This window comes from Lepus europaeus, chromosome 1 (genome assembly GCF_033115175.1).
Source record: "Lepus europaeus isolate LE1 chromosome 1, mLepTim1.pri, whole genome shotgun sequence".
NCBI lineage: Eukaryota > Metazoa > Chordata > Mammalia > Lagomorpha > Leporidae > Lepus > Lepus europaeus.
Genome location: NC_084827.1, coordinates 18,365,855 through 18,391,243, shown reverse-complemented (window position 1 = coordinate 18,391,243; position 25,389 = coordinate 18,365,855). Strand labels below are relative to the sequence as shown.

Sequence of the window (25,389 nt, the reverse complement as noted above, 5' to 3'; positions counted from 1 at the left end):
CCCTCTCTGCACGCATGGCCGGCTAATTGGCCATTCTGGGAAAGGATGGATGGGGAGGGGGGCTTCTGAGAATTGCTGGTGACAGTTAAGTGGCCTTTTGTTGACATCGTCTGCTGAACAACTTTGTTGGATTGAGTCTCTGCCTCCCCCACCACCCCCATCCCCGCCGTGGATTTTCTCTTCGGTTCATCCTTTACTATTCAGGCATCATCTTTCACCTTCTCCTTCCGCCATGACTGCTCTGGGTGCTGGCCCCTGTTTTCTCCCTACTATTCCCAGACCATAAAGGGGACTGTTGAGACCTCTAATAACAATGGTGGTGGCCTTCCTGTCTACCAGAAAATGCACTACCTGTCCCAGCCTTACGGTGTCCGCCTGGAGACAGAGCAAGGGGACTCTCAACTGAACTCCTGCTCAAACAATATATATTCCCTTTGGCCCCCTCTCCATTCTCCTCTCTTCCCCATCTTCCCCTTGCAACAGGAGGACTGAACTAAAATGCAGCGGTGACAAGAGTTAGTGCCTTTGAAATAACAATATATTACATTTTGCAGGCTTTGTCAAGCCAATTCACCAAGTTGTCTCATCCAATACTCCCCAAGCCCTGTGAGGTAGGAGGGGGGTATTATTAACCCATTGGACAGCTGAGTAAACTGAGATTTAGGGAGATTAGGTCAGTGGCCCTGAGCTTTTAGACAGGAGTGGAACATGTGGCTCTCTGAGGGCAGTGTGAGATGGATGTGGCCCAAGGACAGTCCAGGGGGCCAGGAGGGAGTTCACTGAGGAAGGAGGAACAGAGTGGCCTCCCGGGGGTACCAGCTACTCCCCTTTGTCCAGAGAGGGGGCACTGGATGCTCGTCGAGACAGGAAGGGGAGCCGAGGGCCTTGTCTTCCTCCCCTTTCTTCCTAGAAGCGGGGGGCAGCTCTAGCTCTCCCGGGGCCTGGCCTATGGGAGGCCCATGCCGGGTCTCCCCAGGGAGAGCCTGACACCTGTCTCAGGCCGGCCCTACCGGCCTTTAGGTGCTGTGCTGTGCTGAGGCCGGTCCATGCCTGGGCCCCAGGAAAGCCCCTGAGGCGCCGGGAGGAAGAAGCATGCGGGGCACTGCCACACCTGGGACCGGCCCGGGGCTGCCCGCTGTGCACAGGACCACGCTCCTGATCTGCAGCTTTATCTTGGCAACAGCGCTGGGTCAAATGAATTTCACAGGGTGAGTGGCTGCCCCAAGCGTGGGAGGGGAGCTGTGGGACCAGAGGGTGGTGGCCACGGGGAGAGGGGCCATCTGGCGGGGCCCTGGTCAAGGGGGAGAAACAGTGACTTCGGTTCCTGTCCCGGGCCCACGGCTAGCTCTAGAGCCTCCTTCTTTTGTGCTCCAGGGCAGTTCAAACTAGAGTTCTTCAGGTTTCAGGTGCCCAAGAGTCCCCTGAAACCACAGGTAACTGTTTTCAGATATGCATTTTTTGGGAGGTGAAGTGTTCATTTATTTCTTTAGATCCTTAAGGCAGTTAATAAGCCCTCAAAGACTGTGTACCCTGGCCAGAAATGGATGTGCTAGTGTCTTCCCTCCAATAGTAGAAAGCTCTGGAATTACATGCCAGGTTCCAAAGCAGAGGAGACACAGCTCCGTCCTCCAGGGTCTGAGCCCGGTGGGGAGGAGCCAGCACCAGGCCAGGCATGTGCCCCAGCAGTCCTCAAGCTGCCGGCCTCTTGGTTACGCTGCCTCCTATCCACCTCCAGCTGCCCTCAGATGAGGAGAGGTGGGGTTACCTGATCTCTCTATGACCCTGGGGCCCTGTAAGAAGAGCTCTTGGGGCCACCAGTGGCCCTCCCAGCCCCACGCCCATTCTATTCTTACCCGCATGTGTACACACACACACATACACACCCTGCCCCTACATTCCTTCCCCATCCTCCTCTCCCTGTCCTGGCTTCTGGCTCATCAGTAGCACCAATAGGCTTTACTTGTTCCCCTGGGTGGTCTGTCCCTCGGGGCTCTGGGCTGAGGGCTGCGTGGCTCCCAGAGTGAGAGTCCTTCTCCCAGCCTGTGTGGCACTGTGCCTCCCAGAACATCTTCCCAGGTCCCCTCTCCCAAGCCGGCCAGCCAGCCTCCAGGAACCCTCTGCACAGCGTCTCTGTCCTTCCCTGCGCTTTTCCAGAGACCAGGTTCTTCGAGTCCTGGCCAGAGATGAGAAGCAGCTTTCACTTCTCAGGGACCTGGAGGGTCTGAAGCCCCAGAAGGTGAGGCCTCCTCAGGGCCTGGGGACCCCCACCCCACACCCGCCCTGCTCATGTCTCTGCTGAAGCTCACAGAGCTGTGGGAAGATCACACGTGGGACGGCTGGGCACACCTGCCCGGGAGGCCCGGCAGCCTTTCAGGCTGTGTCTCTCGCAGCTTCCTCTGCTGTCCTGGGTGGGGGCTCCTGATGGGACCCTGCCAGGGAGGCTGCTCTGCACACAGCGGGAGTGTCCTCAAGCCTCATGGGGACACATATGTCTCTGGGTGGGAGGGTTTATGGCTCAGTAACGGACGCATCTGTTCCCTATTGCGATGGCTTAGCTTGGCAAACCCGTATCGTGGTTGAGTTCAGCTCTGTTGGCTTGAACGTTTGTTTCCAAGAATTTGTCTTCTACAAGTTTTCCCGATGGAAAACATTTTCTCCAGCTAGGATTTTGTATGAGGGCTGTGGGAACCGCCAGGTATTTCTGCACGTGGTCACAGCCCTGATCCTTTTGGAAGTGTGTCCCTGTTGGTGGGAACTCAGGACACCTCCTGTAATTCTCTCCCTTTTACAAACTGAAAATAGGAGTAGGTGTGGTGAGGAGGGGTCTGGGAGGCAGCTGAAGCCTGCCCTGCACCTACTGGGATTGGGAGCAATGCTGGTGGCTTTATTTTTTGTTGTTGCTGTTAATGATTTATTTATTTGAAAGTGAGAGTTAGTTAGAGTTAGAGAGAGAGAGAGAGAGAGAGAGAGAGAGAGAGAGAGAGAAGGAGGGAAAGAGATTCTTCTACTTGCTGGTTCACTCCCCAAATGCCTGCAACAGCCGGGGCTGCAGCCAGAAGCCTGGAGCTTCATCCTGGCCTCCCACATGGATGCAGGTTCCCAAGTCCTTGGGCCATCTTCTGCTGCTTTCCCAGGCCATTAGCAGGGAACCAGATTGGAAGTAAAGTATGAACTGGAGCCCAAATGAGATGCCAGCATCACAGGCAGTGACTTAACCTGCTGTGTTAACAATGCCGGCCCCATATCTGCTCCTCTGGCCTGGTTCTTGTCTGTGTTAGCATCCCCGATAATGAACACTCTCCCTGCTAAGAAGCCCTGTAGGGCTCTGCAGATCCATACAGCGCTGCCATGTGTGAGTAAGGCTGTGAGACAAAGGTATTTGACGTTCGGGAAAGAACCACCAGACCGTCCTGGCCTTTCTGCTCAGGTTTAGGTTTTTCACTCTGGTCAGGAGCCCTTTTAAGTGTACAAGAGAAGTTCAGCTTGTCTGCCCAGGGCCTACAGGATTGGGTGTGCAACTGATGCATTTGTTTCTTTCCTTGGTGAACAAGGTGGACTTCTGGCGTGGCCCAGCCAGACCCAGCCTCCCCGTGGATATGAGAGTCCCTTTCTCTGAACTGAAAGACATCAAGGCTTATCTGGAGTCTCATGGGCTTGCTTACAGCATCATGATAAAGGACATCCAGGTGAGGCCCCCTGCCCAACACACACACACTGAGACAGAGGCTGGGGACTCCCCTTCCACGTTGCTTCTGGTTGGGCTCAACGTGGAGGGAAAACACACAGGCTTAAAAGTGGGCGTTTTGGCCAGCGCCATGGCTCACTAGGCTAATCCTCCGCCTGCGGCACCGGCACACCGGATTCTAGTCCCGGTTGGGGTGCCGGATTCTGTCCCGGTTGCTCCTCTTCCAGTCTAGCTCTCTGCTGTGGCCCAGGAAGGCAGTGGGGGATGGCCCAAGTGCTTGGGCCCTGCACCTGCATGGGAGACCAGAAGGAAGCACCTGGCTCCTGGCTTCGGATCAGTGCAGCGTGCTGGCCGTAGTGTCCATTTGGGGGGTGAACCAACGGAAGGAAGACCTTTCTCTCTCAACTCTCTCTCTCACTGTCTAACTCTGCCTGTCAAAAAAAGAAAAAAAAAAGTGGGCATTTTGTGAGCAAGTCTCCATCTGCATGTTTGTGAACATGCCAGGGGAGAAATGAAATCTACACTTCTCAGAGAAAAGGTGAGCCCAATACAGAGCTCATGGGGTGGGAAGCACTCCCACAGTGGCGATGGTAAGGGCGTTGACAGGTGAATTTCCTTCTGCAAGGATTTGCAGCTAACAGCAAAGAACTGGGCTGGGGAGCCAGGGAGAATGGAGATGGGAGAAAATAGGAAAGGTTTTCAAGCAGTTCACGCAAAGGCACATTATAAAAGAAAATCTATGCATGGAGTCCACAATTTTTTAGTACCAAAATAAACATCTGTTTGAAAGGCAGAGTGACACGGAGAGGAGTAAGAGAGAGACAGAGCTCTTCCATCTGCTGGTTCACTCCCCAAATGCCCAAACTAGCTGGGCTAGGCCAGGCTGAAGACAGGAGCTCCATCTGGGTCTCCACGTGGTTAGCAGGGACTCGAGTACTTACACCACCCTCTGCTGTCTCCCAGGCACATTGGCACGGGACCTAGGCACTCCAATATGAGACAGAGGCAATGTCGTCAGCTTCCCCCTGTGTCCTGCATGGGGGCCGCTGACTGGACCCTGTCCGGGAGGCTGCTGTGCAGGATCAGATCTGCATTTCATTAAAACCCGCTGCACCACAACGAGTCCCCCAAATGTCTCTTAGTTCCACCTTCTGTGAACTTTCTACAGGAAGCCAGCATCCTGGGCTCCCAACCTCCCTGCCCCCGCTTGGTCATGCACGTTACAGGGTCTTTTTTGAACACCAGGGAATTCTGTTCTCAAGGTTCTCGCTTCAAGGACAACCCAAAGCGCCTCTGAAAGGTGCTGGCAGCACGGCCTGCTTCCTAAATGCTGCTCCTGACTGTCCCCGGGGGAGTGCAGCACACAGACTCCCCGCCGACCGTGCTGTCCACCCTGCTCTCCTGTCAGGGTCTGCAATGTGGGAACACGGAGCCTCCTGGAGCACACACTTGACACCACATGCCAGGGGATAAACGCGTTAGGCCGCATTCCTTTCCCAGGCGTGCACAGGGCTGGAGCTTCTGGGGCCATTGAAAGGGGTCCACCCCTCATCAGGCACATCTGTTTCCCGCTCAACATGTGGGAGGGGGGATGCTTCTCTATTTAAATCCCCCACAAACAAAAATAGGAAAACTCCCACAGACAAAAGAGGCCACCACATCAAAAGAAACAGAACTGAGTTCTCATTTTTAGCCCAGGCCTCCATTTTGAAAGTTTGCATCTCTCCGCCTTTGTCCCGCCCCGGGAACCCCACAGCATTTGGCAAACAGATATGCGAAGTCTCAAAAAACTTCCTGTTGGTTTCTCCATGTCAAGGATAGCCCTGGAGTCGCCTTTGAGCCACTGCCACCACCCCCAGTCTTCCATACTCCCCTCTGCCTGTCCTCTCCTACTGTCGTCCCCAGCCCAGAACCCCTCTGGGCTCTGCACTGCCTCTCCGGAAAATGTTCCGGACTCTAAGCCCTGACCTGGCCAGGCAGGATCGTCACCAAGCCCATCAAGCTGGACCGCCCTGCTCCAGATAACACTGGGGCTCAGACAGCCGGAAGTGAGGAGAGGCGGAACTGCGCGTGGGGTTGATTTGTGGGATGATGGGGAGGGGTCCATGGAGGAGAGCTCAGGGCAGCTGGCTTACAGGATGGCAGGGGCTTTGCACTGCTCAGCCTGTGGGCGTCCAGTCTTTTCTCAGACGCGGATGTACAGGCCTGAACTCTCCCTGTCCTTCGGTTCTCTCCGTCTCGGTATTTGGCCTGATGTCCCCTGCAGAACGAGCCCTCAGGGATTCTCTGCTGACAGAGTTCGTCTGTCGGCTGGCTCAGGACGAGTGTGTCTAGAAGGGGACCAGCGGTCTGTGCTTCCACAGGCCCCTGGCTCGCACCCCTCCAGGCTCAGCAGGGGCTTTCGGAAGGGTTAGGCAAGTTAATGGAGGATGGGAGGTGAGGACGGAAGGGACAGGAATCTGAGTCTAGCAGACCAGGCTAAGAAGGAGCACAGAAAACAATACAGGTTTTCACTGGGGCCAGAGGCACCGTAGCTTCTTAAGGAAGGCGATGGTCCTTCCTGTCCTTGGTCTGATCAGAGGGGTGCTTGGGGAAGATGAGATGCTCTGGTCCATTCATTCCTCGTGCAGATAACAGACGCCTACCATGTGCTGCCTATGGGGGAAGATGCTGGAGAGTCAAAGCTAAAAAACCCGATGCCTGTATCCAGGGGAGTTGGAGAGTCTGGGGGGGATGGGGCGGTGGGGGAGGAACTGGGTGATGACAATGGCAGGGAAGATGGGGACGGGGCTGAGCGGTTGCTATGGGAGCACGTGGAGAAGGTGGTAATTATGGTGGCTGAAGAGGGGCCGGGGGCTGGGGAAGGGAAGGCCCCCTCCCTGACTGGCCAGAGGACATCCTCTGCCCCTGAAGAGGTGGGGGTTTTATCCTGAGAACTGTGGGAGCCCTCAGAGGAGCCCAGCGCGGTCAGCTCTGTGTTTCATAAAGACCACTCTGACAGTGACAGCACTGAGCTGGGGACAGGGCTGGGGAGAGTGACAGGCAGGGGGTAGTGAGGAAATTGCGGTGGGCCAGGCAAGAAATTATCTGATTTTGAGTGAGCTCTATTTGCATTTAATTTTTCCTCACCTCCTCGTTCTTTTCAGCCCTTTGGTGGTTTTTTTTTTTTTTTTTTTTTTTTCCCTAGGATGAATCACCATGGAAAAGTTTCACTTGAGCAATCAGCTCTGTGGATTTTAATGGCTTTTTTTTTTTTTCTGATTACAAAATTAATAAATATTCATGCTAGATAATTTGGAAAATAAGGGAAAAGCACAAGAAGAAAACAAAGATCACCCATGCTCTGGCCATCTTGAGTGGAATACAGTTTTGGGTGCATACTGCTTCATCGACCCCTCTCCCTGCTGGCTCACTCCCAGCACATGCTCAGAAGTACTCATCCCATCTTAGGAGCCCCTCTGGGTCCCTTCCCTGCCCCCTCCAGCCAACAGCCCACTCCTCTGCTCCCCTGTGGAGCAGAACTAGCCGAACTGGCTGTGCTCGCCATGCCCACCCTTCCTCTGCGGCCCACCCCTCATCACACCAAAGCCACCCTTGACAACTCCTGCTCCCACCTGGGGGTCAAGTCTTCATGCTCACCTTTGGTCAGCTCGACTGGTGGCTCCCTCTGCCCTGAGTCATATCTATTCTCGGAGTGTCCAGGACACTGCCCTGTCCCGGGTTTCCCAAGTTCGCTGGCTGCTCCTCGCTTACAGTTTTCATGTCCAGTGCTGTCCTCGGCCCTCTCTTTCATATCCTCCCCCAGCATCGTGGCGTTAAACACCTTCTACTTTCTAATGACTTCCATCCCGTGTCTCCAGTCACCACCTAGCTCCTGAATGCTGGGCTCCTGTAGCTGCCCGCCTACTCAGCATTTCCACCTGGTGTCTCGTGGGCATCTCAGGGTTTGCAGGCCCAAACCAAGTGCCCCCTGTACCTCCATCTGCTCCTCCACAGCTGTCCCCAGCTCAAGGAATAGCGATGCCATCCTTCCAGTCACTCAGACAAAACTTGCACTCATTTTTTCTTCCAAAAAATTTTTTTTAAAATTTATTTATTTGAGAATCAGTTGGACACAGAGAGCTCCAATATGCTAGTTCATTCTCCAAATGCCTGTAAAAGCCAAGGCTGGACCAAAGGCAAGAGCCAGAAACTCAATCCGGTTCTTCACTGGGTGGCAGGGACCCAGGTACTTGAGGCTTCGCCCACTGCCTCCCATGGTGCACATTAGTAAGGAGCTGAAGTCAGGACCAGCCACAGAATCAGAGGACCCTGGGCACTCTGATGTGGGACACAGGCACCTTGACTGGTATCCCAACTGCTAAGACAGACACCTGTCGCTTTGTGCCTTCTTGATTCCTTGCTCACACACTTCACATCCAATCTGTGCAAACCCCATGGACCCTGGCTTTTCAGCACACCCCACGCTACCACCCTGAGCCAATGTGCCAACATCCCTCACATTGCTTACTCCAGGAGCTTTCTGTCTCTCCCCTCCCTGCTCTCGCCTCCTTATTGCTCTGGTTTCTAAACAGCAGCCTTAAAAATATGGAAGTTCAATTGAGTCACTCCTCTGCTTCACGACCTCCAGTGGCTTCCCAACTCAAGAGTGAAACTGAAGTTCTTTTATTTTTTATTTTTTGACAGGCAGAGTGGACAGTGAGAGAGAGAGACAGAGAAAGGTCTTCCTTTTGACGTTGGTTCACCCTCCAATGGCCTCCGCGGCTGGTGCACCACGCTGATCTGAAGTCAGGAGCCAGGTGCTTCTCCTGTCTCCCATGCGGGTGCATGGCCCAAAGACTTGGGCCATCTTCCACTGCCTTCCCGGGCCATAGCAGAGAGCTGGCCTGGAAGAGGGGCAACCGGGACAGAATCCAGCGCCCTGACCGGGACTAGAACCCGGTGTGCCGGTGCCGCAGGCAGAGGATTAGCCTAGTGAGCCGTGGCGCCGGCAAAACTGAAGTTCTTAAGAGGGTCACAAGGCTCCTCATGACTTGCTCCCTGCCCCATACCCTTGCTCACTCTGCTCTACAAACAGGGACCTCCCTGATGGTGAACCTGCCTGGGCCATTCCTGCCTCAGGGCCTTTCTGGTCCCTCTACCTAGAATGGATAATTCCTTGCTTGCTTGCTTGCTTCCTTCCTTTCTTTCTTAAGATTTATTTGGTTTATTTGAAAGAGTTACAGAGAGAGGCAGAGACAGAGAGAGAGGTCTTCCATCCACTGGTTCACTCCCCAGATGGCTGCAATGGCCAGAGCTGCGCCAATCTGAAGCCAGGAGCCAGGAGCTTCTTCCGGGTCTCCCACGTGGGTGCAGGGGCCATATTCTGCTGCCTTCCCAGGCCATAGCAGAGAACTTGATCGGAAGAGGAGCAGCTGGGACTAGAACCGGTGCCCATATGGGATGTTGGCATTTCAGGCCAGGGCTTTAACCCTCTGCGCCATAGCACCAGCCCCCCTGCTACCTTCAAAGTCACACACATGTCACCTTTAACCTTTAAGTTATACTATCATCTCCCTCACTCATCCAATTCCCTCTTCCGCCTCCCTGCTTCACTCTTCTCAGCAGTTTCTCTGTTCTCACGCCCTCTGTAACCGAAATTTTTTTTTTTTAAGATTTACTTATTTATTTGAAAGTCAGAGTTACACAGAGAGAGGAGAGGCAGAACGAGAGAGAGGTCTTCCATCCGCTGGTTCACTCCCCAGATGGCCGCAATGGCCATAGCTGCACCGATCCGAAGCCAGGAGCCAGGAGCTTCCTCCAGGTCTCCCACGCGGGTGCAGGGGGTCCAAGGACTTGGGCCATCTTCTACTGCTTTCCCAGGCCACATCAGAGAGCTGGAGCAGAAGAAGAGCAGCCGGGACTAGAACTGGCACCCATATGGGATGCTGGTGCTTCAGGCCAGGGCTTTAACCCGCTGCACCACAGCGCTGGCCCCTGTAACCAAAATTTTTATCTCATTTGTTTTCCTGCCTCCTCACTGGACTTTAAGCTCCGTGAGGGCAGGTAGTTTGTTGGCTGCCACGTGTTTAGCGCCCAGCACACAATGTGACCTTGCGAGATTGCTGAGTGTTGAAGTGGAAACGCTGTTGGACCTTGTGGGGGTGAGTGGCAGCTCTGAAGAGGACAGGGGACAGCAAGGCCTGCAGAAGGCAGGGACGAAAGGGGCAGTGCTGGGGGGAGGAGGAACCACATGAGAGGCCGGTGCTGACCCCCCAGTGACCACTGAGGGGGGAGTCCTGGAGATGCCACATCCCCTCTGGGGGAGTCTGGACTTCCCGGCCATGCCTGCTGCGGATTCACCACACGACCCGTCGCCATCGTTATAGCTAACACCGACCCGCATTGACGACGCGCCAGGCCATAGTAGAAGCATTTTATAAGGATTAGCCTTCTCACTCTCATGAGAGCATTTTTCACTGTGGGCTAAAGCATATGATAACGTGGTCCCCGTCCAATGAGAGGAAACTGAGGCACAGGACTTTGGTAATTTGCCCAGGTTGGTGACAGCATCAGGGTTTAGTCTGACTCTGGGGCCCATACTCTACTCTGGTGCCATCTGCCTCCTCAGAGGCAAGTCAGCGCTGTAATTCTTCAAAATTGTCCTCTGGGCAGTGACACGACCTCAACCTCCGAGGGGGTCTGCTGTAAGGACATCAGCTCTGAGGCTACTTCCCGTGTCTCGTGGCAGCTATTACAAATGGTAGCATGGAGGAGCAGGCCGGAGACGCTGTGGAGAGGAGGCCGCCGCGGCTGCACCCTGTGTCCCCATGGGGTGTACCTGCCGAGTGGCGGAGGGGTCCTGCTCCTTTCAGACCCCGGCTTCACACGGGGACCCAGCTTTCCCCTCTCCACCATCCTGGACCTGCTGCCTTTTGCTTACTACCCTCTCCTTCCTGTCATAAATGAATCTGCACCAAGCCTTTACTTTCCCATGGCTTCCACAGAGGCAAATGGCTGACTTCTGAGCCAGCTGGTCTTTCGGTTTTTCCTCAGAAGCCCAGCAGGGCTGGAATGAGCACCTGTGCTTGCCATCAGTCTGCCTTCTTCCTCCTCCCCTCCCGTTCCTGGGCCCCGGGAAGGGAGCACACGTGTGCAGTTTTCGGGCCAGAGTAGAGGAACGTTCCCGGGCCCACGGCCCAGCTGTGAGGCCCGAGGGTCCCCAGTGTGTGCGAAGGGGTTGCGTCCCTCCACACGGCTGTGAGAGAGTCTGCAGAGCTGTTCGCAGTTTGCTGCTGACTTCCCACTTGCCGCCAAGCTCGTCTTCCTGTGGGGCTCCCTGGGGCTGTGGCTACGTGGGAAGGACTGTGTTCTCAGGTTCTTTTGTTCCAGTTTTTCTTCCTGGTCTTCCTCCCCCTCCAGCCCCCTCCAGCCCCTTGGAAACTAGCCTCTGGGGCTCTTGCACTTCAGGCCCTGGCCCAGCTGCTGTCCCCTTGCAGCTGCTGCCCACAGCTGGTGATGCCAGTCCCCAGTGGCGGGCATGCCCTGGTCATGGTGGGCTGCTGAGATTTGGGTCGGTTTCCTGGGAAGAAAACAAATTGTTTTCATTGGAGCTTCCCAGGGTTGGGCAGCAGGGTACCTCCAGCCAGCCATGTCTAACTTACCCAGCAATCCAAGCTCTGCCCAAGCAGGAATGTCCCCAGCGCACCCAGTCCAGCTAGAACTCATTGTATACATGTAGTTGGGGCTCAAAAATCAAATAAAATGAGCCCCAAACATCAGTTTCCAGTCCCACTTTGAAATCTATGAACTGGAGAGTTGTGGGCAAGCTAACAGGCCAGTGGACATGTCAGTCACTACGCAGTGGCCTCACCTGTAGCACGGAGGGCAGGGGGAGGGGGCAGAGCTGTTTTCTAGCCCTGGGAAGACTGTGACTGCTACTCCATGTTCGCTGTCAGGGCTTTAGCTTTCACTACCATTTATCCACTTGAAAATCCTTCCTCCCTGAAGTAGGATGAGCACAGTACCAAAGTGTAAAGATAGAAAAAAGAAAAAAATGCTCAAAATCCTAATCTAAGGCGGGCATTTGTTGTAGCAGCTAAGGTGTTGCTTGGGAGTATGGAATTGCGCACAGCAGGTTAAGCTGCTGCCTGCAGAACACACATCTTCTGTTGGAGCACCGGTTGGAGTCCCAGCTTGTCCACTTGTGATCCACCCACCTCCTCACTAACAGACCTGGGAAGGTACATGTGCTTGGGTCCCTGCCACCCATGTGGGAGACCAGGATGGAGTTCTTGGCTTCTGGCTTTGGCCTGGCCCAGTCCTGGCTGTTGCAGTTATTTGTGGAGTGAATCAGTGAAAGGAAGGTCTCTCTCTCTCTCTCTCTCTCTCTCTCACCCCCACCCCTCTCTGCCTTTCAAATAAATAAAAAGAAATATTAAATTTTAAAAAAAATGTTGTTTGGGATGCCTGTATCCCATATCAAAGTGCCTGGGTTCAAGTTCTGGCTAGACTCCTGATTCCAGCTCCCTGCTAACACACACCCTGGAAGGCAGCAGGAGATGGCTTAACGTGGTTGGGTCCCTACTGCCTACATGGGAGACCTGGGTTGAGTTCTGGGCTCCTGCCTTTGGCCTGATCCAGCTCTAGCTGTTGTGGACATTTGGAGAGTAAACCAGGGGATAGAAGAAATATCTCCACCCCCTACCTTTTGAATATAAATAATAAATAAAATTGTTTAAAGAGCAAAAAATTCTTATTCCTTTTGTTCTAACAGGCTAGTATTTTGTCTTTTTAGTGTCTTATTTTCCTATGCTTAGAGGTACTTGGTATTTCTTTTTTTAAAAAAAAAAACTTTTTTAAAAAGATTTTTTAATTTACTTATATGAGAGGTAGAGTTATAGTCAGTGAGAGGGAGAGACAGAGAGAAAAGTCTTCCTTCTGTTGGTTCATTCCCCAAATGGTCGCAATGGCCAGAGCTGCGCTGATCCAAAGCCAGGAGTCAGGGGCTTCTTCCAGGTCTCCCACGTGGGTGCAGGGGCCCAAGGACTTGGGCCATCTTCTACTGCTTTCCCAGGCCATAGTAGAGAGCTGGATTGGAAGAGAAGCAGCCGAGACTCGAACTGCCATCAAATGGGATGCCGGCACCACAGGTGGAGGATTAACCTACTGTGCCATGGCGCGCCCCACCCCCCTGGCAAAAAAAAAAAAAAAAAAAAAAAAAAAAAACACCTTTAATTGCAAAAGTAGTACAATGGAGTTTTCAGCTGTTGTCTACATTTTGCACATTTGCATACATGATCATGCTTTCAGACAGACAGGCCTGTGTAGGTATGTATATTGTTGTTGTTCACCTTTAGTTTTGGTAGCTGGTCTTAAGGAACCCAAGGCTGGGAAATAGGATGTCTGGTTCTTATCTTACCTCTGCCATCTGCTAGCTTTGCCATGAGGTCTCTTCACTTTCCCAGTCTGCCTCTCTCTAAAGATGGTCATCTGGCCATCTGACCAGGTCAAGTGAGATCAAGAGCACAGAGACACTTGGTGACCAAGAAGGTTGAGGCACCATTGCAACTTACTTGTGACCTAGCGCTGCAAGCAAGGGGCACCTTTGGGGTTGATGAGGATGCTCTCTCATCACCCTCTGGGGTGGGAGGGCCTAACCACATCCCACACGGGACAGTCTGCTGAATCCTGGGATGCCCTGCCTCCCACTATCTGGAGGTCTTTGTCTGCTTTGTGCTGCTATAACGGAATACATGATACTAATTTATAGACAATAGAGTATTTCTTATAGTTCTAGAGAATGGCAAGTCCAAGGCCGAGGGACCTGCATGTGGTGAGGGCCTTCTTCCTGAGTCATGCCTTGATGAAAGTAGAAAAACAAGGGGCTGGCGCTGTGGTATAGCGGGTAAAGCCACTGCCTGCAGTGCCAGCATCCCATATGGGTGCCAGTTTGAGTCCCAGCTACTCCGCTTCTGATCCAGCTCTCTGCTATGGCCTGGGAAAGCAGTAGAGGATGGCCCAAGTTCTTGGGCCCCTGCACTCACGTGGGAGAACCAAAAGAAGCTCCTGGCTCCTGGCTTTGGATTGGCACAGCTCCAGCCATTGCAGCCAAATGGGGAGTGAACCTCTCTCTCCTTGCCTCTCCTTCTCTCTATATAACTCTGACTTTCAAATAAAATAAATAAATAGTTTTTAAAAAGTGGAAAAGCAAGAGAGCAAGAGAAAGAGACAGGTAGACAGAGATTCAAACTCATTTCTGTTAACAAACCCATTTTCTCAATAATGAATCCACAGCCACCATAACAGCACTGGTCTACTCATGAGAGGGAGCCCTCATGACCTACTCACCATGTGCAGGTTGCACCTCTCAACCCTGCTGCACTGGGGACTGTGTTTCCGGTGCATAAACTTGGGGGACACCTTCAAGCCACAGCAGAGGGTATGGGCTTGTGGAAAGGTCACCTGCCCATCTCACAGAGATGTAAGCTGGGAAAAGTGTCTCAGGATGGAATGAGTAGTCTGAGCAGTGAGTGGTCGACCCAACGCAGGCCCTCTACTTCCCCATGGTCAGTCCCAAGTGCCGCATGAAGGTTGAGTGTCAATGCCAAACATATACTGAGAACGTGCTTTTGGGTCACCTATACTACAGTTTAGGAGGTGAACTGAAGACCGCTAGCATATTAATAATGATCTGGGGGCTGGCTTTGTGGCAAGGCAGGTTAAGCTGCTGCCTGGGATGCCAGCATCTCATATGGGTGCCGGTTTCAGTGCCAACTGCTCCACTTCCTATCCAGCTCCCTGCTAATGCACCTCGGGAAGCAGCAGATGATGGCCCAAGTGGTTGGGCCCCTGCATCCATGTGGGAGACCCGAAAGAAGCTCCTGGATCCTGGTTTCAGCCTGGCCCAGCCCTGGCCATTGCAGCCATTTGGGGGAGTGAACCAGTAGATAGAAGCTCTGTCTTTACTCCTCTCTGTAACTCTGCCTTTAAATAAGTATATAAATATTTAAAAAGAAAACAATTATTTGGACTGGCATTGGCTTAGATTCCAGTTGTCTAGGCTACTTCCTGGGGGTAGGGTTGATGTTGGGGTCAGAGAAGCCCTCTGCTCCCCACCCCAGAGGCATCACTGCACGTGGTTCAGCCTGGACCTGACGTAACAGTATGTTTAGAGGCAAAAGCAGTGTTGGCAGCAGACTGTGGGCATCTTCTCCAAAACACCTTCACATCTATTATTCCATTTTATCCTGTGAGGTGGCAAGGCAGATGTTGCTATCCCAGTTTTACAACTGAGAAAATTGGCTGGCGCCGCAGCTCAATAGGCTAATCCTCCACCTTCGGCGCCGGCACACCGGGTTCTAGTCCCAGTTGGGGCGCCGGATTCTGTCCCGGTTGCCCCTCTTCCAGGCCAGCTCTCTGCTGTGGCCCAGGAAGGCAGTGGAGGATGGCCCAAGTGCTTGGGCCCTGCACCCGCATGGGAGACCAGGAGAAGCACCTGGCTCCTGGCTTCGGCTCAGCGCAGTGCGCCGGCCACAATGCGCTAACCGCAGTGGCCATTGGAGGGTGAACCAACGGCAAAAGGAAGACCTTTCTCTCTGTCTCTCTCTCACTGTCCACTCTGCCTGTCAAAAAAAAAAAAAAAACAAAAAAAACAAAAAACCAAACAAACAGAAAATTAAGGCCACAGCAAGTGGCAAAAGCAGACACAGAAGCCAGCTTTCTAGACTCCTGTGGGAAGTGGCAGCATGAATGCCAGCTTGGCAGGTGGGAGAATAACCCAGCCACCCAGCACCCCTTCTGTGCACAGCTCACACTCAGTGGCTCATTCTCCTGTGTTGACACTGTCACCTGCTGTAGCGCTCAGAACAGGCATGGCTGACATGGCCCAGCCCTGCCCCGCCCTCCCAACATGTGTTTCTGTCTCCTAGGTTCTTCTGGATGAGGAAAGAGAAACCATGGCAAAATCCCGCCGGCTGGAGCGCAGCACCAGTAGCTTCAGTTACTCCTCTTACCATACCCTGGAGGAGGTAGGTCTGCCCAGCCATGCTCCTGACTCACTTGTTCTAGGGCTCCAGAAGTGTCTAGACTCATGCAGGAACTAGTGAGGACCCTGGGGTCTGTGGGAGACTGTGAATGACCCATGAGGAGTGTGGGGCAGACACGAGATGAAGGTCTGTCAGGTGGACGTTTAGTTTAAGGATTCAGATAGAGGGGACTACAGCTCAGCAGTGAAGCCCGAGGCAGGTGCACAGCCCAGCAATGAGTCCAGGAGGCAGAACACTGAAGCACAGACCCATGGTAGGCCAGAACAGAGCAAATGGAGGTTGCTTTCCTTAGCAAAGCCTCTGGCTAGAGATCCTGGGGTCTTGACTTTTCCATGTCCAGTACTGGTGCTCAGTGGCCCCAGCTGTGTGTGCCTCAGGAAATAAGGAGCAAGCAGCCAGGAACACTGGAGGGCAACGTTTGTAGAACTAGAGTCGCCTTTATCTGGGGAAGCTCACGGCTGCAGTTACTACCAGCCAGGACAGGTGTTATTGATTGTGACTTGTTTACAAAGGAGGCCATGCAAGGAGGGCACAGGGATGCCCACTGTAAAATAAACTAAGGCACACGTCTTATTTTATGCATGAAAAATGTGACATTATACAGACATCCACTCTGTTATCATCACCACTTTTCCCCTTCCACAAGACCTGTAACAGTGGAGCCAGAGTACTGAAAAGACAAGACAGCGAATAAATATAGTCTATCACTATTGATGTCAAAAATCAGTAAAGCCTGAATCCTGCCTTTAGTTAGAGCCTAAAAGGGGCAGGAAGATAAACAGCAAGGTCTGTGAGATCTGTCACGTGGATTGAATGGGCCAAGGAATGGAGACGAGAGAGAATTTCCAACAAGACAGGCTGCCCTGGGGATCTGAGCGGACTCAGCACACGCTGTTCTCCCAGGCAAAGGCACAGCTCTGCACAGGGAAGAGGAGCTTGTGAATCCAGCCAGACCACGACTAAATGCCCTTAGCCCGAAGGACATCTATGTTTGCTATTTTTTTTCCTTTTTTTTTTAAGCATTAAAAATTGTTTTTTACTTGAAAGGCTGTAAAAGAGAGAGAGAAAGAATGAGATTGAATGCTGGTTCACTCCCTAAATGCCCTCAACAGCTGGGGCTGGGTCAGGCCTAAGCAGGAGCCAGGAACTCCATCTGGGTCTCCCCCCATGGGTGGCAGGGAGCCAACTACATCTGCTGCTTCCAGGTCCACATTAGCAGGAAGTTGGAATTGGGAGTAGAGCTAAGAACCCAGGCACTCCAATACGAGATACGGGTGTCTCAACTGGTGTCTTTTTTTTTTTTTTTTTTTGGACAGGCAGAGTTAGAGAGTGAGAGAGAGAGACAGAGAGAAAGGTCTTCCTTCCATTGGTTCACTCCCCAAATGGCCGCCATGGCTGGTGCGCCGCGCTGATCCGAAGCCAGGAGCCAGGTGCTTCCTCCTGGTCTCCCATGGGGTGCAGGGCCCAAGCACTAGGGCCCTCCTCCTCAAGTGGTGTTTTAAATGCTGCACCACATGTCCACCTTAATTTTACAGATCTTGATCTGATCTGTGTTCTCTTAGATCCATGGGAGGTGGGAGAGTATTGAGGGTGGGATGGGTTAAGGAGACTATTCAGAGAGGTCCTGGGGTATCACTTTTCTCCCTGTTTAACTAACTGCCAGTCCGATCAACATCATTGCTTTCAGATCTACAGCTGGATCGACAACCTTGTGACTGAACATTCAGACATAGTCTCAAAGATTCACATTGGCAACAGCTTTGAGAATCGGTCCATTCTTGTCCTGAAGGTAAAAGCTCGGTGCCAACCAGTGGGCGGTATGGTGACAGCCTCTGGTTTAAGACTGAGCTCCTGGCAGGTAGCGGCTGGGTGGGAGTTGTGGGGAGAAGAAAGATGTGTGTACTCCTGCCCTCAAGTGACGCACAAGCCTTAGGATGATGGCATTCAGGGACTCACCCTCGTGGGCATGGACAGGTGACAGTGCAGTGACCTAGCACGCCCTTGGTCAGGAAGCAGTGGGAGGGTCGCGGCAGGGCACCTGTCACCTGAAGTGGGTGTGAATGTGGTGAGACAGCGTTCTTCCGGTTACCTCAGGGGCTCCATGTGCCACAAGGGGAGGGGAGGGCCATGGGGTCATTTGCAAATGCTGAGGTCATCTGGCTGAGACAGCCCCAGATGATGAGGGAACTCCTGGCCATTCACAGGGGCCACTGGAACAGAAGCGTATGCCGATATGGCAGCTGCAGTTTCCTTGGTCATGATGGAAGATGGGTGGGTGCAAAGCCCGCTAGAAAATGATGTTTGGCAGGTGCCCTGAGGGGCACTCAGGGGTGTGGGCCATGCATCGGCCACCAGGAAAGCCAGATGCTACTGCTCTCAGCAATGCTCTGGTGGATGCTTCCGAACAGCCACGTGGCCTCAGCGTGGCACTGACTTCACCTGTCCCTGCTTCTACTTCCCCCAGGGGCTGTCGTTTTCTCTCTTGAATGTGATCTAAGACCTTGCCTCTCCAACTGTGGTGCTTGCATGGCAGCACCCACGTCACCCGGGAGCATGTTAGATTCCTCCCAGACCTACTGAATCAGAATCTGCATTTAGTTGGATTCCCATGGGATTAATGTGCAGATTAAAGCTAGAAGCACTCGTCTTAAGAAGCTGTCCACCCTGAGAAATCCTGTGCTTTGCCCTGCAACAGTACCACCACAGGGCCTAGGGATCCCACACGTGTGCACATCATGGGAGTGTAGAAAGGTCCCTCACACGCATCCTCTCTTGGGCTAAGCACCCTGGGCCTAGGCAGTGAGGAAGTAGGGAAGCACCAGGTCCCCCTGTGGTCAGCCCGGGACAACGTCACTGCTGCTTTGCTCAAATCTCTGGTGGGGACCCGATTCTTCTCCCTAGTTCAGCACTGGAGGTTCTCAGCGCCCAGCCATCTGGATTGACACTGGAATCCATTCTCGGGAGTGGATTACCCATGCCACCGGCATCTGGATTGCCAAGAAGGTCAGCAAGGACCTGTAGCAAAGGGCAACTGGGAGTGGGCAGGAACTGGGGACTGGGTGGAGTGGGGCTGCCTGACTCCTCAAGGGCCCAACAAGTTGGAAAGACTCACCCTGAAATCCAGGGTGCTCTGTCCCCTCCCATTCTCTAAAACAGCCGCCATGTGCGGGCCTTCTGCAGCACCCAGCCCACATGGATCCTCTGCCTTCTAGTTGTCTGACAGCCAAGCCTTTGGTTCTGCACAAAGGCTCTACTTCATGGCCTGATGCTGCATCTTTCTGGGGCCACCCGCTGTGCAAATGTCCGGCTCCTCCTACTCCGAGAGCCCAGCAGGACCTCCCATTCCTCACCCTTTCTTGCAGATTGTCAACGACTATAGTAAAGAAGGTGTGCTGACAGAAATACTGAACGCTATGGACATCTTCATAGAGCTTGTCACCAACCCTGATGGCTTTGCTTTTACGCACAGCATGGTGAGGGCACCTCGGGCACGTGGGGGGCCAAGGAAGGGTTGCTGTGGCCTTGACAGCCAGCCCCTCCAGGGGTCCTTGCAGACAGTCTCCCTGAGGGTGGGAGGTACTGTAGCTGCAGCTTCTTGGCCTCCAAGCTCCTACCCCTTGCCCCAGGAAGACCACCACTGGTGGCCTGTGACCCTGACTTCAACCATCAATGTCGGATCTGCAGCCTTGGCTCAGTCCCATGCCAACCCCATCCTATCTCCAGAAGGTCCTGGCCTTTGCTCCTCCCCACTCCACCAGACCCCTTTCATAGGCTGGCATGTCAGAGGCTCCCAACTCTGGGAGTCAGCTGACCTGGGCTTTCTCAGAACCGCTTGTGGCGGAAGAACAAGTCCACAAGACCTGGCGTCTTCTGCATTGGTGTGGATCTCAACAGGAACTGGAATTCGGGCTTTGGAGGTACAGCAGCCTGTTGGTCGTGGGGGTGGGGCTAGATCTTGGTCCTTGGCTGGCCCTCCCATGCAGTCAGATTACATTGACCCATAACTTGGGAGGTACGGACAAATGTCATCATTAGCTAATAATGCGTGAGTCATGGCCAAGGACAAGCAAGTGCGTTCCTAAGATTGGCTGTGGGATGTGGGAAGAGGCAGCACATGTGTGTTAGAGGTTTACTTAGGCAACACCTGCACAGGAACTTTCAAGGGAGCTCCCAGCCCCTGAATGAAGACAAACTTCAAGGGTCAAATCCTAAATACGGCAGAGAAAGGTACAAGGAGGTACGAAGTGGCCTTGCCCGTTGTTTAAAACCAGTTTAAAGTGCCCCTAAAATGCTGCCGGTCCTCCCCTAAGTGTGTACAACAAGGAAACTCCTCTGAACTAATTTTCTGAGAGCTGTGGCCTGCAAACTGCCCTTTGGGAGGCCAAGCAATAGTTCAAAATAGAGTGGCTTGCACCCGGTATTCGTGTTTGACCCATTACTGTTTCAAACAAAGAGCTACCAGATCCCAGTGAGGGCTGGGCAGCTTCCTCCTGCATTCCCTGATGTTCCTCCCCGAAGGTCTCTTGCCAGGGATGGGGGGTTGGGGGGCAAACGGAAGCCTCCGGCAAGCCTTGAGACAGGTCCATGGACCCTGGAAATGCAGCAGTTTGGTCGGTGGGCAGCTGAGTTCAGCCAGGATGGAGTATCCAGAACAGACACAGCTCCTGCCCCAGATAGGGTATCCACAGCCCCAGGACACAGTGCCATTGCTGTGCACAAGCAGATCCACAGGCTGGTGGCCAAACCAATGCAACAGAACATTCTAGATCTGGATGTCCACTGCTTTGGAAATCTGGCTTCTTGGGGGTCTGTTCTTGAAAAATACGGATGGCTTGAAAGCGCTGGGTGCGAGTTCCCTGCTGCAGGGTCTGAGTATGGCCAGGCGTGGGAGGGAAAGAGACTGTGAAATGCGGGGTCTCCACCTCCCCATGACCAGATCTCAGCATCCAAATGGGCCCCTCAGAGCTGACCAGATGAGTGCCCAGAGCTATACCAGCTGGCAGAAAAACAAATTACCTCTTAAAGAAAATAACTTTTGTGGATTTTTCCACAGGAAAAAAAAATCCATACTATACACTGTAAAAAAAAAAAAAAAAAAACAATTATGGAAAAGAAAAGCCCAGAGGGGGCAAAAAGCTCCCATAATCCCACTACCCAAAGATGACTGCTTTGAATAATTCACCATGTCCTTCCCAAGATTTCCCCTCGCTACAAATTACATTTTTAGAGAAGGAAAAATAAATAGCTAATGAATCCATTAGCAGGTACTTGTGAAACAGGCAGGCTCAGAGGACCTTGACGGTGAACGTCAGAGAGGCAGGCAGCTAATTCCCATTTGGTCAGGGGAAGATTAGTTTATTCTGCTTAGCTCAAACCAGAACTAATGGCCTGAAGTGTTTCTCCATATTTGGGCAAAGCCACCTGGTCGCTGGCAGGGGAACTGCTTTGCGAGCGTGGGCTGCAAATGCAGACAAAACTCTCAGCCTTCCCGCTCTGCTCATCTGTTGCTCTTTGTCATTCATCAAGTGTAGCAGGTGCAGAGGCTCCCGGCAGACACAACAAACAGGGCCACTGTTAGCTGGGCCCACTGCAGCCTGGGGGGCTGCCCCTCACCCCCTCGCTCTCTGCAGGCACATCCCCTTTGAGCCTGGGTCCCCCACTCCAGGCAGAGCCAGGCAAACCGAGAAGGGGCACTCCAGTGACAGATTAGCCTAGGGCCAGAAGCGGTGTGTGCTTGTGTCTGGGCTGGTGACTCAGGCGAGGAAGGTTTTGTTTATGGTTTTAATATTGCCTTAACTTAATTGCTGTGTAATGTCTCGGCTGTAGACCATCCCTGCCCCTCATGCTCCGCGCCTCTTGGGAGGGCAGGCTGCTGTGTTTCTGCAGCATCATCTGAACTGGTCCATGGGCTGGGCTCAAGAGGGGTGCTCTGGCCTCCTCAGGGGGCTTCAGAACTTGGGGTAGGGACAGGTGTATGGCCTACAGTTAGGGTGTTCGAATCCTAGCTCCATTCCCAATTTCAGCTTCCTGCTAATACATACCCTGGAAGGCAACAGATGATGGCTCACGTCTCACCCTGTGGGAGACCTGGACTGCATTCCTGGTTTCTGGCTCTGGCCCGACAGCCCTGGCTGTTGTAGGCATTTGAGGAGTGAACCAGCAGATGGGAGATATGTTTGTCATTCAGATAAAATAGAATGAAGGCTAGCATTTGGCATGGTGGTTAAAATGCCACTTAGGATGCCCACATCCCACATCAGAGTGCCTGGGTTTGAGTCCTGGCTCTACTGCCTATTTTAGCTTCTTGTTAATATGGCCTGGGGGGGCAGCAAGTGACGGGTCAAGTACCTGGGTCCTTGTCACCCACATTAAGAGACCCAGATTGAGTTTCAGCCTCCTGGCTTCAACCTGGCCCTTCCCTGGCTGTTGTGCGCCTATGGGGAGTGAACCAATAGATGGAAACTCTTTCCCTGTCGCTACCCTTCTCTCCCTGTCTCTCGGCATTTCAAATAAACAACAACAAACAATGGGAGAAGTAGCTGGGGCAGTCCCCGGCCTCTGGACCAGGCTGGGGCACAGCCATTTCAGGAGCAGACGGGAGAGGAGGAGCTGGGATCGCTTCTCTCACACTGGCCAGCCCAGGCCAGCCCTCCCTAACGTACCCTTTGAGGAGTAGAGGGAAGCAGGAGGGTTGGAGAGGAAGAAAGGAGGTGGGGGAAGCAAAGGCTCAAGGGCCTCTCTGCATTTGCGAGCCAGGCAGCTGTGGGGATCTGTTCTCTCTTCTCCTGGCCCCAAGCCCTTGGAGCTCCTGGGGCCACAGCTGTGCCAAGCCCAAGCAGACACCACATTTGAGCGTTCAAGGGACAGAGAACCCAGGAAGGAATCAGGTCAAAGGGATCGCTGCTGAAGTGGGGAAGCAGAGACCGGGGAGAGACCTGGGGTTTCTGAATGAACCTTCTGGGGCAGGCCTGCCTTTCAAAGGAGCCTCAGCCAGGACTCGACCAGAAGAGCAAGTCAAGGGAGCTTGCTGCAGGGCTGTGGAGTTGCAGGGCGGTGGGGCGGCCTCCTGCTTCCAAGGTATTAGACTAGGGTACGCAGCGGTAACAAGCACCCCTCCAAACCCCAGTGGCTTCTACATATCAAAAGCTCATTTTTCAAGCACTCAGAGTCCAACGTGCTTAGGTAACTGTCCTTAGAAGTTCTCTGCCAGTGGTGACAGAGGGATCCAGGAGGTTGTGTCTTTCTGGAATCTCTTGCCTCCTGCCACACAGGGGAGAGTGTGGAGAAGTCACCCTGGCTTCTAACAGTCTCAGATCAGAACTGCCTCATCATTTCTGCTCAGCTTTCATTGGTCAGAGGTCGCATGCCCTCCGCCAAACTGCAAAGGAGTCTGGGAAATGTAGGGGACCGCATGGGTGTTTTGTGAGCCCCAGGTGTCTCTGCCATGCTCAGGAGTGCTGACCCTTTGGGTGGTTTTCTTTATTCCCAGGAAACGGTTCTAACAACAACCCCTGCTCAGAGACTTACCACGGGCCTTCTCCGCAGTCGGAGCCCGAGGTGGCTGCCATCGTGAACTTCATTACGGGCCACGGGAACTTCAAGGCTCTCATCTCCATCCACAGCTACTCCCAGATGCTCATGTACCCTTACGGCCACTCTCTGCAGCCTGTGGCAAACCAAGAGGAGTTGGTGAGATTGGCTGCTCTGGACGTAGGGGAGAAGGAGGCACCTCCCCAGGGAAATCTGACTGATTCCCCATCCCCAGCCAGGGGTGTGGACCGGCAGACACCACAGACGGCAGGTGGGGAGGCTGTGGCTCTCACGTGTGGTTAAGTCGGAAGCCAGGGCTGCTGCACTCCTCGGTCTCCAGAGCTCTCTGCACATTCAACTCCTGAGGCTGACAAGTGGCTGAGGGTGCTGGGGCCTGGGCAGAGCCACTTTGAGCCCCAACCTCTCCCGCTGGGGTGTTTTCTTTGCAGTATCATCTTGCCAAGGGTGCAGTGAAGGCCCTGTACAAGGTCCACGGTATCGAGTATATTTTTGGCAGCATCAGCACCACCCTTTGTGAGTGAAGCTTCCCTGGCCACTGCTCCAGATCCCACACACCCCTGGGGCTGGGCACGTGCAGCTCTGAGCTGCCTGGTGGTCCCCTGGATCTAGCTGGGCCGGCCTAATCTGCTTCCTACACTTGGACAGAGGGGTAGACAATGGCCCCCCAGCGCCTGCTCTGTGCGGCATGAATGCCCGGCCCCCAGTGCCTGGCTCACTGCAGAGGCTTTGAGGGGGGGGGAGAGCCTATCTCTGGAGGCCTCCCAGAGCTTTCCTGTGTAGAGCTCGAGGTGGCCACAGTGGTCAGGGGGTTGCCCGGGAGGAGGCCTGAGCCCGGGAGCATGGTGTGGCCTGGGCTCAGGGGTGGGCTCCAGGGTCCCCTTTCTCCTCGGGGTACATCTCTGTCTTGGGGCTGCACCACCTTCTTCCTCTTGGGGGCACCTCTTGGCCCTTTGGTTTCTAGATGTGGCCAGCGGGATCACCGTGGACTGGGCCTACGACAAAGGCATCAAGTATGCCTTCAGCTTTGAGCTCCGCGACACCGGGCGCTACGGCTTCCTGCTGCCAGCCTCCCAGATCATCCCCACGGCCCAGGAGACGTGGCTGGCGATTCTCACCATCATGGAGCACACCAGGACCCACCCCTACTAGCCACCCTCTGCAGGCCAAAGCAGGGGGGCTCCTCCTCGTCCCCAGGGCAGGGCCGCTCTTGAAATCCTTGCCTGGACCCTTTAGGAAATAAACAGTTTGTACGGGCTTTGCTGCTTCTACACATAGGCTGCTGCTCCTGCTGGCTTCGCATAGAGGGGGACACGGGCTGTGCCTCACCCCTGAGACAGCCTGCTGCACCCTCCCCAGGGCCCAAGGCGGTCCATCCCCTCCTCCTGCAGTATGCCCAGGCCCAGGACAGGGAAGACACCCCCAGGGGCTACCAGGCCACAGTTGTCCCAGCGGTGCCTGCTCTCCACTTCAGGGAGAGGCAGGTCCAGGCAAGCAGCCTCCCCTCCTCCTCCCCGGCGAGGGGCAAGGGCACATTTCAGGGGTCCTCACTCGCCCTTATAACCAAATGTGAACAAGCTGCTCGTCTGTAAGCTCCTCCTCCAAGGGCCTAGGAGCACAGAGTGAGAGCAGGCGGGAGCCAGCACAGTGCAGCAGCATGCACGCAGGGGGCGGAGTCCCCCTCTTCCTCCGTGTCATCGCTGTAACCATCATGGCTATCATGCGCGCAGCAGCTGCCTCCGGCCAGCCAAGGGGCTAAGGAGGCGCTCTAACAGAGCTTCAGTGGCGCTGTTTTGAGATCCTAGCGAGGGGCCTTCCAACACTGCCAGGCTTCCTTGGACTTTCTGTCTTCCTCCACCATTCAGGAGCAGGGGCACTGGGTCCCTTGGCTCTTCCCTTATTGGTTGAAGAGCTGAATGTGTTTGTGCAAGTCTGAGGCCTAGTCTCGTGAGCAAATCTTTCCTTTAGCTGGGCTGTGTGTGTGTGAACGAACGAAAAGGACTGTGGGTATCTCTGAGCCTGGAAGACACAGCAACAGGGATGAAAGCAGAACCGGTTCTTTCCACTCGACCTATAAAGTGAGACCAATGTCAGGCCACTTCGTGGAAGGAGGCCGTGGAGATGATCCAA

At 53.9% G+C, this 25,389-nt stretch overlaps 1 protein-coding gene across 1 annotated transcript; it reads left to right on the top strand.

The window, feature by feature from the left end:
* The first annotated feature begins 1,092 nt into the window (after window positions 1-1,092).
* CPA5 (carboxypeptidase A5) lies at window positions 1,093-24,411 on the top strand. Its single transcript, XM_062198214.1, has 11 exons — window positions 1,093-1,208; window positions 2,155-2,236; window positions 3,552-3,686; window positions 15,595-15,693; window positions 17,399-17,500; window positions 18,613-18,714; window positions 19,074-19,184; window positions 19,538-19,628; window positions 23,201-23,400; window positions 23,691-23,775; window positions 24,224-24,411. Exons 1-11 carry the CDS (start codon window positions 1,093-1,095, stop codon window positions 24,409-24,411), a joined length of 1,311 nt encoding a protein of 436 aa, XP_062054198.1.
* Window positions 24,412-25,389: the final 978 nt, after the last annotated feature.